At 45.9% G+C, this 13,843-nt stretch overlaps 1 protein-coding gene across 1 annotated transcript; it reads left to right on the top strand.

Moving 5' to 3' along the window:
- Window positions 1-836: 836 nt before the first annotated feature.
- Window positions 837-6,059, top strand: BNIP1 (BCL2 interacting protein 1). The gene is made up of 6 exons (XM_074883842.1): window positions 837-970; window positions 1,098-1,190; window positions 1,440-1,531; window positions 1,995-2,096; window positions 2,843-2,961; window positions 5,015-6,059. Exons 1-6 carry the CDS (start codon window positions 887-889, stop codon window positions 5,209-5,211), a joined length of 687 nt encoding a protein of 228 aa, XP_074739943.1. The 5' UTR covers window positions 837-886; the 3' UTR covers window positions 5,212-6,059.
- Window positions 6,060-13,843: the final 7,784 nt, after the last annotated feature.

Raw genomic sequence — 13,843 nt, forward strand, 5'->3', positions numbered from 1 at the left:
ACTTTCCTTTGGAGAGGATCATAGCTAGGTAAGGAAAGAACCTGTTTTGCCCCGCCCTGGGTGAGCACTCATAATAACCGCTGCCTTGCAAGGCTGCTGGGTCAGCATGGTGGGACCATCCGGACAACCTGGACTGCAGCCCAGCAGGTCCTTTGACTGGCTTTCTGCAGTGGCCATGGAAGTGGTCTCCGTCTTCCACACCTACTAGCTTAGTCCAAAGCTGGTCTGTCACACAGCGCGGTCTGAGCGCTGGAGGGGGAAGACACAGCACCAGGGGAGGAGTTAGTGGAAAAAGCAAAAGGGCCGTTGCATTGCCTCCCCTTTCCTCCTTTCAGGGGTACAGAAGGTACCTCGTGTTTCCCCGGCTTCCTCGCACTGACACCAGCCATCCTCCCTGCTGCTGAGGGTCAGAGACTGCGCCTCTCCAGGCCTGTCTGCCCAGAAACCGTGGGAGGTCTGTCGGGTTTAAACCGTGCAGGTTCTGAGGCCCGTGCAGCCCCGGAGCTATCACTGCTTCCCCCGGGTGTCGTGGCAGGTGCTGCTTCGGGCCTTTTTCAGCTCACGAGGCCTACGGGACCCACCTCGGCCCTCATCAGCCAACAAACCGCCCTTCGTGCTGTCACCTGGGGCACGAAGGGACGTTCGCCTACCCGAACAACTAAACCATCTGTAATACCGGCAGCACTCGGGACACACGATACGCGTTGTTCAACGCGGAACGGCCGCCTGCCGTTCGCCCTACTGCGGCGGTTCAGCGCCCGCGGCCCCGCCCGCAGCGGGCGAGAGAAGGCCCGGGGCAGCGGCCGCCGCCTCTGCGCTGCCCGGTGCCCGCAGGGGGCGCCCGCGGGCCGGCGGCGGGGGCTCGGCCTCCCCCTCCCCTCCCAAGATGGCGGCGGCCGCCTGCGTGCCGGTGCGGGTCTGCCACCAGGAGATCGTCAAGTTCGACCTGGAGATCAAGGCGGCCGTGCAGGTACCGCCGCCGGGCCCCGCGGCGGGTCCCCCCTGAGAAGGCTGCGGGGCGGCCGCCGCCTTGCGCGGGGAGCCCCGGCAGGGCCGTGCCCGCCGCGGGCCGCGCTGACCGGGCCGTTGTCTTCCAGGACATCCGGGACTGCCCGGGGCCGCTCAGCGCCCTCACGGAGCTCAACGCCGCCGTGAAGGAGAAGTTCCGCCACCTCCGTGGCCGCATTCAGGTGAGGCTCCCGGCCGGGGGCCGCTCCGGTGACCGGCCTTCGCTCCAGGCCCGCGCCGTGCGGCCTGCCCTCGGGCTGCCGGGGGGCGGCCGCCGTGAGGTGGGGGTGGTGGGAAGTCCTGGCTGGGGGGTGTTAATTTATCGGCTCAATCTGCTGTTAACTCACCCCCCTGGCTGGGGTTGGGGTGTGCGAGTTGCAGGTGGCAGCAGTTGTTGGATCAGATTTTCGTGTTTCTGCTTTCCGCCAAAGGAGCTCGAACAGATGGCGAAGGAGCAAGATAAAGAGTCAGAGAAACAAGCCTTGCTGCGGGAAGTGGAAAACCATAAGAAACAAATGCTCAGGTGGGTCGGGCAGCCGGTGCTGTTCACACATCCCCTGTCACCAGAGATAATCAGACTTCTGTACAGCGTCTTTCGGATCCTGTTTTGCAAATACAGTTGCTGACATGATGCTGTTTTGCCCGAGACCAAGAGAGGATGGAAAGGGTAGGACTCCTTTCTCCTTTTCTCTGTCATGTCTTGGGTCCCTAACCATGGTCTGTCCCTCTGAGTGGTTGAGCATGTAAGTACATGGCTTGAGAGTCTGTCATTTGACAGCTGACACAGTTTTCTTCTTCCCTTGCTCCATAAACAATACACTTAGGAGAAGTGGCAGGACGATATATTGTTATTCCGTGGTGTAATATAGAGAAAGTCCGTGCACGTTTCTGGGGTGCTCAGTTACAGTGGTGTTTGCATTATGAAAATTGTTTTTGCTTGCAAGGTGTTACCATCGTGTTACAACATTGTACTCTTGTGATTTCAGCAATCAGGCAGCTTGGAGAAAGGCAAATCTAGCTTGTAAAATTGCTATCGACAACTCTGAGAAGGATCAACTGCTGCAGGGAAGAGACTCCTTAAGACAAAGGTATTAGACCGTCCCGCTGTACGATCTAAGATTTAAACAGTGTATGCTATATTCACTAGTTTTAAAAGGGAGTGATATAATTTTTGTAAGTTATTTAATTGTATCTGGAATATAGCTTTTCTTTTATGAGTGCATTTACCTTTTGTGGAGATTTAAACTGTTAAAGACTCTGATAATTTCACATAATTTCATGTGTGGCATGTCTAAGTGGAAGAGGGGATAAGTTAGCCTTCATATTTTTCTGTCCCTTTTTTACATTAATCCCAGTCAGGATTATAAACAAGTAATGGATCATTATACAAGCTGTTTTTACGTGCAAAATAAGCTTATATAAGCTTATATAATTTCTGTATTGAAAAGTTGTATCTAAATACTAAAGTTGTATTTAGTGTCATGAAGTGACAAATGGGATACCCAGGGCAATAAAGTGGTGGTTTGTATCAGCGCTTCCATACCAGCTCATGAAGTGGTACAGTCATGGGTGAATAAGTGGTGAAATGTGGGCCCCCATGAGATTCTGAGCCACTAGCAGTTTTGTCTCATGACTTTAATATTCTATGATGGTTTTTTATTGTTTAGTGAAGATAATCTCTATTTCTTATGCAGTAAAAACTAGTTGTGTCTTTTGTACATTGGCAGAGGTGTTTGGTGCCAAGCTCAGTTCTAAGATCCCTGGCAGCAGCATTTTCCCCGCTGTACCCAAAGGCATAATTTTATCCTTTCCTGCTTTACTTTTTTCCTTTCAGGAAGACTACAAAAGAAAGTCTGGCAGAGAGTGCAAGTAACATCACAGAGAGTCTGATGGGCATTAGCAGGATGATGTCACAGCAAGTCCAGCAGAGCGAGGAGACTGTGCAAACCCTAGGTACAGATGTTATTGGGGTGTTTGGGTATGGATTGGATGATTGAAGCACCTTTTGCCGGTTCTGTTAGGATAGGAAGAGGCAAACTGATGTGGTGTGGAGCATAGTGGAAACCTGCTTTGCTGTAGGAGAACCTACTACGATGATAATTAAAGAACTGTCCAGCAGAACTCCCCTAACAGTTGGACATAAACAGAAAATAATAATGTACGTTGCATGGAGTTTCTGTCTCATGATTACAAAAAGGAAAAGGGGGCAGGGTGAGGAGCTTTTGCTTTAGTTTCACATAAAAGCAATTGTAAAAGTGATGCGAGTTCACATGGTGCTAAGAGCATGTTTGGTGTTACTGTGCTGGCATGCATTTGGTAATAGCAGAGCAAATAAAAGCGTAGGTACAAGTCCATACACAGAGGAAACTTAGTATGGCCAGAAGACTGTTTTCACCCAGTCTCCAGCTGGGATGACTAAGAGACAAGGAGATCAAGTGACTTGAACCCGAGGTCACTTGCTCTGTCAGCAGTGCATCAGGGACTGTGAAACCAAGATTTCACCCAGTTCTTTGGCTTCAACTCCTAAGACAATAAATCAAGTGACCTGTCAGAACTGATGATTCATGAAGCATTTAGAAGTTGGATCTGTGTTGCCTGGGCCTCTTACTAGCTGTGCTTTTGCACAGAAGAGAGAACAGTTTAAAGACGAGGATAAATAACACAACTTTTGCCCTCCTTGTTTTCTGCCCCCATCTGAGCGTGGCAGCTGGGCACGGTTTGCTCAAGCAAAAGTAGCATGTTTCTTCTCCCATTAAAAAGACAGTTTGGCAGAGACTTTTTCACTCTGTTTCTGACTGAACAGCACTTGGAGTTCATCAAGGGAAAAACTATCAAAGGTCATTAACAAAACCCAGCTGCAAATTCCAAATCAGTAGTTAGAATTTCCTTTTTTCTGAGCAAGTCCTTTCCTACTATGCAGTGAATATATGTGGCTGTGAAGCAGGGAAGCTCTGCTTTGCCGTTAATGATGGGAAACAGTTTTTCTCTTTTCACTTGGATCAAAATGCCTCTTTAAGATGGGACGGAATGGTTTGCAAAATATAACAGACATATTTCTATTATGCTTGGTTTTCTGAACCAGACAACATGCTTGGAGTTTGACCTTTCTTTAATCGATCAGTTCAGTATAGAGTGATATACCAGTGTTGTACAGGGTATGCATTCTGTAATATAAGAAAAGGGGGACTCCTGAGCTTTTCATTTAGCAATTTGAAAGGAGGAAGACTGAGGAGTTTGGGGTGTTTGCTTGTTTTTATTACAGGGAAAGAGAAGTTGAAAGGGACCAATGTTCCATCTTGCTGTTTTGGCATATTCTCAAATTCCGTCTTCAGTTGAGACCAATCAACACACTTTTACTCTAGTTGATTTTCTCTTTTTTATTAGAAAAAAAAAAAATTGTCAAAAATGACTATTAAAAACTGTTTAAATTGTTTGAGCTGAATAATTAAGGATCTCTTACTGCTGCATGCTGCTTTTTCACTTTCTGCAACCCCATCTGAATCACACTGATTTACTGCTCTGGCTTGGGGGAACAGTTTCCGTTGTGCAATTCATATATTCAAATATTGACCTGTCCTGCTGCTGCTAGAACTGATGCTGATAGTGATGGTGATTTCTGTCTCTTAAACTGGTGGTTCTAGCACCATTCTTATTTCACTCTGCTTCCAGCAAGCTCTCAGGTAGCATTGACTTTGTTCATAAAAAATGTGAACTAGATTTGATCTGGTAACCTAAAAATTAAAAATTCAGGAACAGAACGCAGGCCCCTTTAAGCCATTCAGTACTCTTACTTTGCTTTGCATTTTTCCTTAGCACATCAGGATTACTGAGTTTTGAAAGCTTCTGCAAGAACACAGTCTGCATTTGTCTTGCCCATAAATCAGTCTGACCCACAAGGATCTCACAAGCACTTTCTGTATTGCCAAATATGACATGCTTTTATCCTTTGTCATGTGTTTTTGAAGCACAATCAGCTGATTTTTATTTTTTTTCCCCTTAATTTCAGCCAATTCTTCACGAACCATTCTGGAAGCAAATGAAGAATTTAAGTCCATGTCTGGGACAATTCAGCTGGGGCGAAAGCTAATAACGAAGTACAATCGCAGGGAGCTGACAGACAAGATGCTCATCTTTCTCGCTCTTGCCTTATTCCTGGCCACAGTGCTCTATATTTTGAAAAAGAGACTCTTTCCATTTTTGTAAAATTCCAAAGCTAAACTGAACTATTACAAAAGATCAAAAAGAGATGACATAATAAGGGTAGGTCTTTTAAATAAAACAATAAAGGGATATTGCAATAGCTGAAAGAGCGTTAGAGCAGGCATGACTTTATACTGTCCCCATGGAGCATGTGACCTGCCTAAGAAGAGCTTAAACAAGCACAAGTCGGGAAGGAGCAGGTAGATCAAGGCGTGGAAAGGAGAAACACCAATTTGCCTGTAGGTTTGGGGAACCAGACAAACACTTGAAGAACTAGGCACTCAAAGATGCCAGTCTTAACTTTCAACCTCTCTTCGTTTTGCCTGGAAATTAACTTTTGTCCTTGGCTTGGACTGGAAGCTGCTTTGGCTGTGTGTAAGGTGCTGGGAGTAAGACAAAGGATGGAAGAGAGAAACTCACGTACATTCCGTTAATAAACTATTTATTGTATCTGTGTAAACTGAGTTGTGTTTAAAAATGAAGTCTAACGGTTTGAAGGAACCTGAATAACTTCCATTGTGACAATTCTGCTTAATACTTAATACTCTGCTTAAACCACTGCAAACAGCCTGTTGCAGTGGTTGCATATGGATTGTTTTTTCTGGGAGCATAGCACACGTGTGGTCTGGCTCTGTTCCTCTGGCCTTGGGAGGGCTTTGACCAAAGCAAAAATGGGAGCCCCATTTGTTACTGTTAATTTGCACCATATATTTGAGAATTACATTGCCAGTCTGTTGATTCTTTATAAAATGCCACTTTATGTTTGCAAAATACTGTCAAGTTGTATGTTTGAAAGTTTTTCTCTTGCTCATATAGTTGATCTTTTCTCAGTAAAATCTTTTACAATGATTACCTTCCCTCTCTCTTGCATGTTAGTAATGGGAGTTGATTTGCTTTCATAACATAAATACAACCTGCCACATTCCATGTAGTACCTTGAAATACCAAAAACTGCGCTGCAATGTTCTTAAAACTGATGTTGCCTTCCCTTTGGAAATTGTTTCATTGCTTCTTCAGAGCTGACATTCTGTTTAGGAAATTCACACAGAATAGTTAAATACTGCCTTAATTTAGTAGTTATAAAAGGCAGTGCTACCTATATCCTAAGAAATAGGATGTCAAGCAAGTTGCAGTATATGTTTATGTGAGAGTGGAGGCTAGGTTGCCTTTGAGGTTAGTTTTCAATAGTATGTTTAGAGGGAAGAGGTGACCAGTCGATTAGCTGGTGCCTACTGTTAAGGTCTAGTGAACGAATATCGCAATGACAGCTCACCCTTTTGCTGGCAGCTGCTACAAGCTTGGTTAAATCCAGAAGTAGCAGCAGGTTATAGTGATCCAAGCCGGAGTACGGGACAGCTGAAGTGGTGATTGTGTGGCTGTGTGCACAAACCAGAAAAGTTGGAATTTGTAATTGAGTTCAAACTCAAGGGCTCTGCCTGAAGAGTTGATATCTGAGCCTGCCTTTCTCCCCGGGGGGGGTAACGGGGTTTGGAAAGCCCTGCACTAGGCTCGGTACCTCCCGCAGAGGGCACCCCTGCCTGGAGGCGAGAGCCTCTTCTTGCCTTGCAAGTCCTGTAATACCCGGACTGCACAGAATGGATGTGGTTTTTTTCCATATCATTTACTCTTCGTGTTTCAGTGCAGCCTTCCTAACAGCCTTTCCTGAGATACAGAATTACACAAAGAATGAAATAAATTGACAATGTGCATGTTGTGCGTTTGACTAAGAGAAATTACTCAGCTTAAAGATACATTGTACAAAGTCAATGCATATGTGCTTTTTAATAATAAGAAAAGCCTTGCTTTGGAAGAAGTCTGGTGAGCAGGCTGCTAACCAAGGAGCGCTGTGTAATCTGCAAGTTGGGGCTGCAATGGAGCAGGTTTCATCCAGCTCGGTGATGCTGGCTGTTGCATTTCACACACATCACCTCTAGCCTCAGGCTCCTGCCCTCTCTGGAGCCCCCTCCTCCCTGTAACCTTCTGCACAGGTGTGTACAAACACACAGGGGGTGATAAAAGTGTGTCCACCTGTCTCCCAGTCTTGGAAAATAGGCCTTTAAATACAAGTAATACTTAAGACATGAAATTTATTTAGATTACAAATACATTTCAAATGAACTGCTATGCAGCAGTTCCTATTTTCCAAATCAGCAGTGCAGTGCCGTTTTATGCAACTTCAGAGCAGTCAATAAAATTCTCATTTTATGGACTACTTACTGCTCCTAGGCCAGATGTAGCAGTATGCCTTTATTTTTTTCAACCAGCTTGAAAACAGTCTCATCTTTCTGAAACACAGTACCTGCAGGTGGTCAGACACCAGCTGCCTCAGTATTTCCTCCCTCATCTGGATGCAATATAAAAATAGGTTGTTGCTAATCTCTGAGATACCGGGATGCTAAGCAGAGGAGAGAGCTCTGCTGTAAGCAGTGATGCAGCGCGACTGTCTGCAGGAAGTTTCACTGGGTTTATCTTTGCAACGTGCTCCTGTCAGAACATAGATCAACCTTAAAAAAGGCAGCAGCTTTCTCACAGTGCTGAGAATTTCAGTAAAGTTTTTTTTTAAAGGGTTGATCTTTTTGGATGGGGATTGTAAAGTAGCAGTTTGGAAGAAAATAAAAGGTCTGTTGCTGAATGTCTTGGTTTTTGCTCTGTTCTCATCTGCTACTGAAAATTTATCTTTCAGACCTTGACCTGCTGGAACACTAAGGGCAAAAAATAACTTTTAAGGACCTTGCTTATGACATTTGCTTTCTGTTGTATCCGGATTTAATTTTAAAAATCATCTAGTCCTTTTTGTAAGCATATGTACCTGCTCTGTATAAACTGTCAATTTACAGTCCTTAGAGACAAGGGAAATAAGTGAAAAAAAGATCAAGGACAACTGGACCTTTTGGGAGAGAGGAAGAGTAGAAATCCTCCCCAGGACACAATTGGTCAATCTGCAGCACTTGGTGCTTGAACCATTTCCTTCCATAGGCAGCCAGAAAGCATCCAGGCTGCTGATGTGCCTGTGGAGACAGCGAGAGAAACGTTATTTCCTCTTTGGGGCAAGAAGGGCGATTTGGTGAAGCACCATCTCTAACACGTGGGGCCAGTCACCCCAAGTGGTGCTGCAGCAGGCACCCTGGCTCGGTGGTTGAGTGCTGGGGCAGAACCGGAGCTGGTGGTAGGTGCCCTGGGTCCCTCCTAGGCACGGTGGGATGCCTCAATCAGCACATGCTGCCTGCAGCTGGGGGCGGTTGAGTGGGTGTGCTCAAACACCGTCCCTCCAGGCTGCAGCATGGTGTCTGGCTTGCTCCTCACCTACAGACCTTGTTCCTGCCATGAAGGTAGGTCTCTACATCTGATCTTTTGAATAAGTGAGCGGGAGTAGTGCCCTGGGAAGAGGAGGTGGCTGTGCCTGGCTGTTTGTTGTCTGATACTCACAATGTTTATCCAGGGAGTGTGAAAAGTTGGGCCTGTGCAGTTCTTCTGTGTCTACAGAGGGATTTGTATTTGCATCTTCTGCCTTTTGGGCCACCTCTGAAGATGGGGTTTGAATGACGCAGGATGGCGTGTCTCAGAGTCTTGCTTTTGCTGCATGCCTGAGCTTCTGTTGTGAAGGGTAAAAACTGGCATCACACCAACTTATTTGAAAGGGAGTAGTCTTTTCTTAGGTGCTTAACACTTCCAGTTTGCCCTGGCAAGTGCAGCAGGCCCATCAGGGATGGTGAGAAGAGGATGGCCTCTGTTCCCTCTGCGCTTTTGGCTTGGGCGTGACTTGGAGACCAAGGGTTGGAGCCCTCCTGAGACCAGAAGCTCCAGGACTGCAGACAGTGTCTGGGGAGCCTCAGAGGGAGCAAGAAAGAGAGGGCTCTGGAGAAGTGTTCAGGCCTGTGCTGGAGGGTTCATACACAAGTGAAAGTAAACAGGAGTGCTCCTGTTGCTACCTGGACCATTCCTCCCTCTCCCTCAGGCAGCAGGTATCGGATGTCACTGCAAGCTGATAGTGGGATTCACTGTTGCAAAACAGTTGCAGTGAAAATCTTTTTCCCTTGAAGAGTAACACTCCTTTAAAACAAGGAGCAAGGAACTACTATGAGCTTAAAATGGGCCTGAAATGTCCTTGCCCTGGAGTTCAGGGGCTGAGACAGGCAGCTGGTAGCAATCAAGCAGCTGTGGGTTAATGAACTCCTGCTCATCAGCTGAGTGGTGGTTAACTACCTGTGTCCTCCCGGCAAAGGGGGCTGAAGCCATTTAAAGGAGGATGGATGTTTTGCTCTGCAGTTGGAGCCACTTGGGAGGAGGAGGAAGGGGTAGTTCTGATGCCGTGACGGATTTAGAGGTTTAGTGTGCTGGATTGTGAGAGCCCATGTCAGGTCCTGGCTATAGAGTCCACCTAACTGAGATCAATTTGCTTCTTCTGAACACCTGTAGAAAAGGGGAAAATGTCTGGAAGCTGACCCTTGGTGTGTCAGGAGCCCAACAGTGCTGGCAGATATTTAGCTGTGTGGCCAACATGTGGTTAGCTGGCTGTGGATGTAGATGTGATCCCAGTCTCCATTCCTACATAGCCACACTGGAAAGGCCGTGGGCAGGAGCAGGTGCCTGCTGGGTGTCTGTGTTGCTGTAGCTGGGGTCATGGGCATCTCCCCAGTGCATCCCTGAAGTGTGCAGCATGCACTTCCTAAGTATTTAGTTAAATGTATGTTTTCAAGGAAAGTCACGTTTTAGTGATTGCAACAAAAAATGGACCTGAGGGAAAGAGCTGGGAATAGTTTTAACATATGGCATAGCTGTGCTGAAAAGACTGATTTGATATGACTTGTAATTATTTTGTTATTGCTTATAGTGTCAGCAAATACAGAAATATTATGGGATAACTCTATGTGGGAAAATAAATAGTGTAATTTTTTTTTTCACCTCTTCTAAGAATTGAGGGGAAATTAAGTCTGTATTTGAAGTTCTGCTTTTGAAATGCTTTCCACATAACTGGCTTTACCAAAATGGAAGGGTGAATTCATAGCTTGGAAGTTTCTAAAAATGTCTCTGCCAAATGTGCACGGCTGCTATCACATGCCAAGTGGTCCAAAGCAAGCCAGGCAAGTCTGGCTGGAATCTTTGGGGACTGAGAATATCCAGGGGGCATGTGCATACTTGTCTGCAAATATGTGGGGCTCTTCTTTGGAAGGGGGGGGTGGAAATCAGCTTACCAGTGCTTTGCCTCCCTAATTGTAATGGTGTGATTCCACCAGAAGAGAAATATTAAGCAAATATTTTAGCAACATGTGGTGTCCTTGTGATTGTATGTTGCTGCAAAGCGCACCAAGCCCTTCATGTAATTGGTGCTTGAGTGCTTGCCGTGTTTCTGTCCCTTAAAGGTGAGATAAGTGTTCTCCAAATAGGCAGCAGGTGCACTGTGCCACAACCAGATGCACTTAATGCTGCCAGAGCAGAGAGGCAGCCACAGTATGGGCCAGTCCTGATGCTCTGCAGTATAAACACCAAGTATCCCACTGAATCTTTTCTAATTGCTGCAAGATTGATGCAGTTCTTTCTCTGAGGGCAGTTGGTGAGAACAGGAGCCTCTGAAACTCCTCTGTTTCAGTTTGTGTCCATTGCTTCTGGTCCTGTCACTGGGCACCACTGGAAAGAGCCTGGCTCCCTCCTCTGTGCACCCTCCCCTCAGGTATTTATATAGATGGATAAGATTGCCTTTCTCTTCTCTGGGCTGAACAGCACCAGCTCTCTCAGCCCCCATTCAGTCCTTATTTGTACTTTTAAGTATGGTACTTTTACATTAGTTGAGAAATAATTTCAACTTAGAAGAGGTGGAAAGAGCTTGTATTCCTACTTTAATTTTTAGTACAACATCTGGTTCTACCTTCTAATGCAGCAGTTGATTATATCACTGAATATTTCTGAACCATGTACATCTTAAGGTATGCTTGTTGGGGAATAATGGAACCAGCTGCTGCTGATGTAATCTTTCCAAGATTTGATGGCTGCAGGATTTGTCACTTATCTATAAAGAAATAAGGTTAATTGAACCTAAAATGTTCACAGGTAGAGAAGTCAGACTTCTCATCTTCCTCTGCTGCATACTGTATTGCTCAAAGCTTGGTAGGAAAAAAAATTAAAATCCTGGTGCCTCCTGAAAACAAATCTCAAATCGCATCATTTAAATTCACTTTGTGTAAGTAGTATAACTAGTGTGGTATTGGGAGCAGTATCATCTTTGCCTTTCCAGTTGCCCAGTGTACTGTGAATGTCCATGCTTGCATCAAATATTCACTGAATAAACACTTCCCAAGCTGCTGGTCAAGCAGGAATGACCCATTTCCTGAAGACTGTTGTTCTGGTTGCAGGTTGTGCTGGGGTCTTTGACTCATGGACTGGTTGCAACTGGGAGTCACATAACCAGTTATTACCCTGTCTGCTATCCCTGCATCTGTCCCATTGTGCCGTCGGGTTTTCGGCTGTATAAAATGCATCCAGGTGCTTTTGCATCATCCTACCACTATCTAAAGGTGTTTGTGGACTGGCTTAATGCAGGTGTCTGTCCCTGCAGCTGTCTGTGGACTTGTTCAGGCTGAGACTCTTGTACTGAATAAACTAAACTTTATTATTATCTGCTTGCTTACATAAAATGGTACAAACAGGGTCTGAGCTGCTCTGTGTAACAAGGCAAATGACAGTCCCACTGAGTTTTAGTTTTCTCACAGGAACGGACAATGGAAGAGTTTGTGTCAATTTTGTCAGGTGATGCATCAAGAGAGATGCCCTGGATGTGCCATCGCATTGTAACTGTGCCTTAAAGATGTGATCTTCTTCCACGTAAAGCTACAGTCTGAGGAAGGGACTGGGAATCTTTACTGACTTAATTGGGCCTGGCCGTTCATGTGCTGTACACTGAGATCTCCACTCAAGTTAGCAGAGACACAGCATGTGTGGTTAATATTAAAGTCCTTTACTGTCTATAATTATTTACACCTCTGCAAAGTCACTGGAAAATGTTACCTAGTTGTGTCTGTGTGTCTCCCCATATAAATGCACTTGGTTAAGGGCAGTGAAGCCAGCAGTGATTTCCCATGGCCAGGTCCTTCCTCTGTGCTATGGGCTGGGGCTGCTGGTCCCACCAGCATGAGCAGTATGTGGAATAAACTCCCAGCTTCTGACACTGTGTGATCATGAAAAGTATCAAATTCTACGCAAGCAGATCTTCACAGTAGCAAACAAACATGTTAAATATGAACCCTACGAAATGCTTCATAAAAAGAGCAGATTTTAATTTTATTTGCCTCTGGTTTGGAGTTTGCTTTTAATGTCATGATTTTAAGCCTATCATGTAAGTGTTGAGTGCCTAAGTCATACCCTTGGAGCATTTGTGATTGCCAACTTCTCTTTGCCTAGCTGCTTCCTCGCCCACTGGCTATTCCCACCTGGTGCATGTGAGCAGGAAGGGCCCAGCCTGGGCTTGCGTGGTGTTGAGGAAAATGACACGGTTCCAGCGTGGACCTTGGGTGCTACTGTAAAGCAAGAGCAGTGGTAATCATGGCCATGCATCTGCCTCAGAGTGATATCTTGGGTGCTAAAATGCTGGATGAATCGTGAGGCTCATGAAGCCATGCAAAGTCATTAAAAATAATTTGGTAGAAGTTGTGAGAAGCAAATCTGGTGAAGACCTCTCCCTGGGGTGCTGTGACATCTCGCCATACCTTAGACCACCACGGTCTCTTGCTTCCACTTGGGCTTTCTTTTATTTTTAACCTCACAACGTGAGACTGATCAGATGTTATCACTCCTGACCTTTGTCTCCTGCTGCAACATCAGAGCTGACTTGCGTATCCCACTTATCTCCCGCTTTTAGAGGCTGCCAGGCGGGGCGGCGGGTTGCGCTGCGGCACTGCGGAGCGCTTTGCCCTGCGGTTGGTGTCGGTGCCTGCATGAAAGGAAAATGCCACTCGGCTGCTCTGAGCCTGGCCTGGTGATAATGCTGCGTGTGTCCCTCTGGTCCCGCGATAAGCGCCCAAAGGGCAGGCAGGGAGAACGTCTCCTCGGGGATCAGCGCACACCAGGCCCTATAGATAGAACCACATATATATAGAACAACATGAAAGCTTTTTGCTTTCTTCTTTTCAACAGCATGATGGCTAAGTATCACATCCAGGGACGCTTTCGGACCTGACCCCTCCAGGGGTCTGGTCTCGTTGTACGCACAAGTTCTTTGGTTTGCATCGTCCCAACAGGAATGGAGATTTGAAACTGAACCCCACACGGGCTGAAAAGCGTTATTTCATAGTCCTGATAAACGCACAAAGACTGGGGAGGGTGGGCTGCTTTCCCTTTATCTTCAAAATGGACAGTGGGACAAATTTTTTCTGTTTAAGTTATTGGCTTTACATAGATGTCACCCAACTACCAAACAGTTATTGCTGCTGCTGATGGGAGATAACTCTGTCAGTGGCATCTAGGTGCTGACATTATGGCTAGCTAGTCCGAAATGAAGATAAGATTTTTCTATATTAAGTCTATTGATCCAGTTGGCCTCCTGTTCGGCGTCTGATAATAGCAAATACTTGATGTTTCCAAGAGAAGCAATCCTTCTTCTGTTCTGTATATTGTTATATATTGTGTGTATATATATATAAATGAT

The sequence above is a fragment of the Strix uralensis genome, chromosome 14, assembly GCF_047716275.1.
Source record: "Strix uralensis isolate ZFMK-TIS-50842 chromosome 14, bStrUra1, whole genome shotgun sequence".
Taxonomy (NCBI): domain Eukaryota; kingdom Metazoa; phylum Chordata; class Aves; order Strigiformes; family Strigidae; genus Strix; species Strix uralensis.

Bases quoted from the DNA above. Each gene is read 5' to 3' on its own strand.
- BNIP1 (XM_074883842.1), top strand. From the start codon at position 887: ATGGCGGCGGCCGCCTGCGTGCCGGTGCGGGTCTGCCACCAGGAGATC. The intron at 971-1,097 runs GTACCGCCGCCG...GTTGTCTTCCAG, and splicing joins AGATCAAGGCGGCCGTGCAG to GACATCCGGGACTGCCCGGG. The intron at 2,962-5,014 runs GTACAGATGTTA...CCTTAATTTCAG, and splicing joins GGAGACTGTGCAAACCCTAG to CCAATTCTTCACGAACCATT.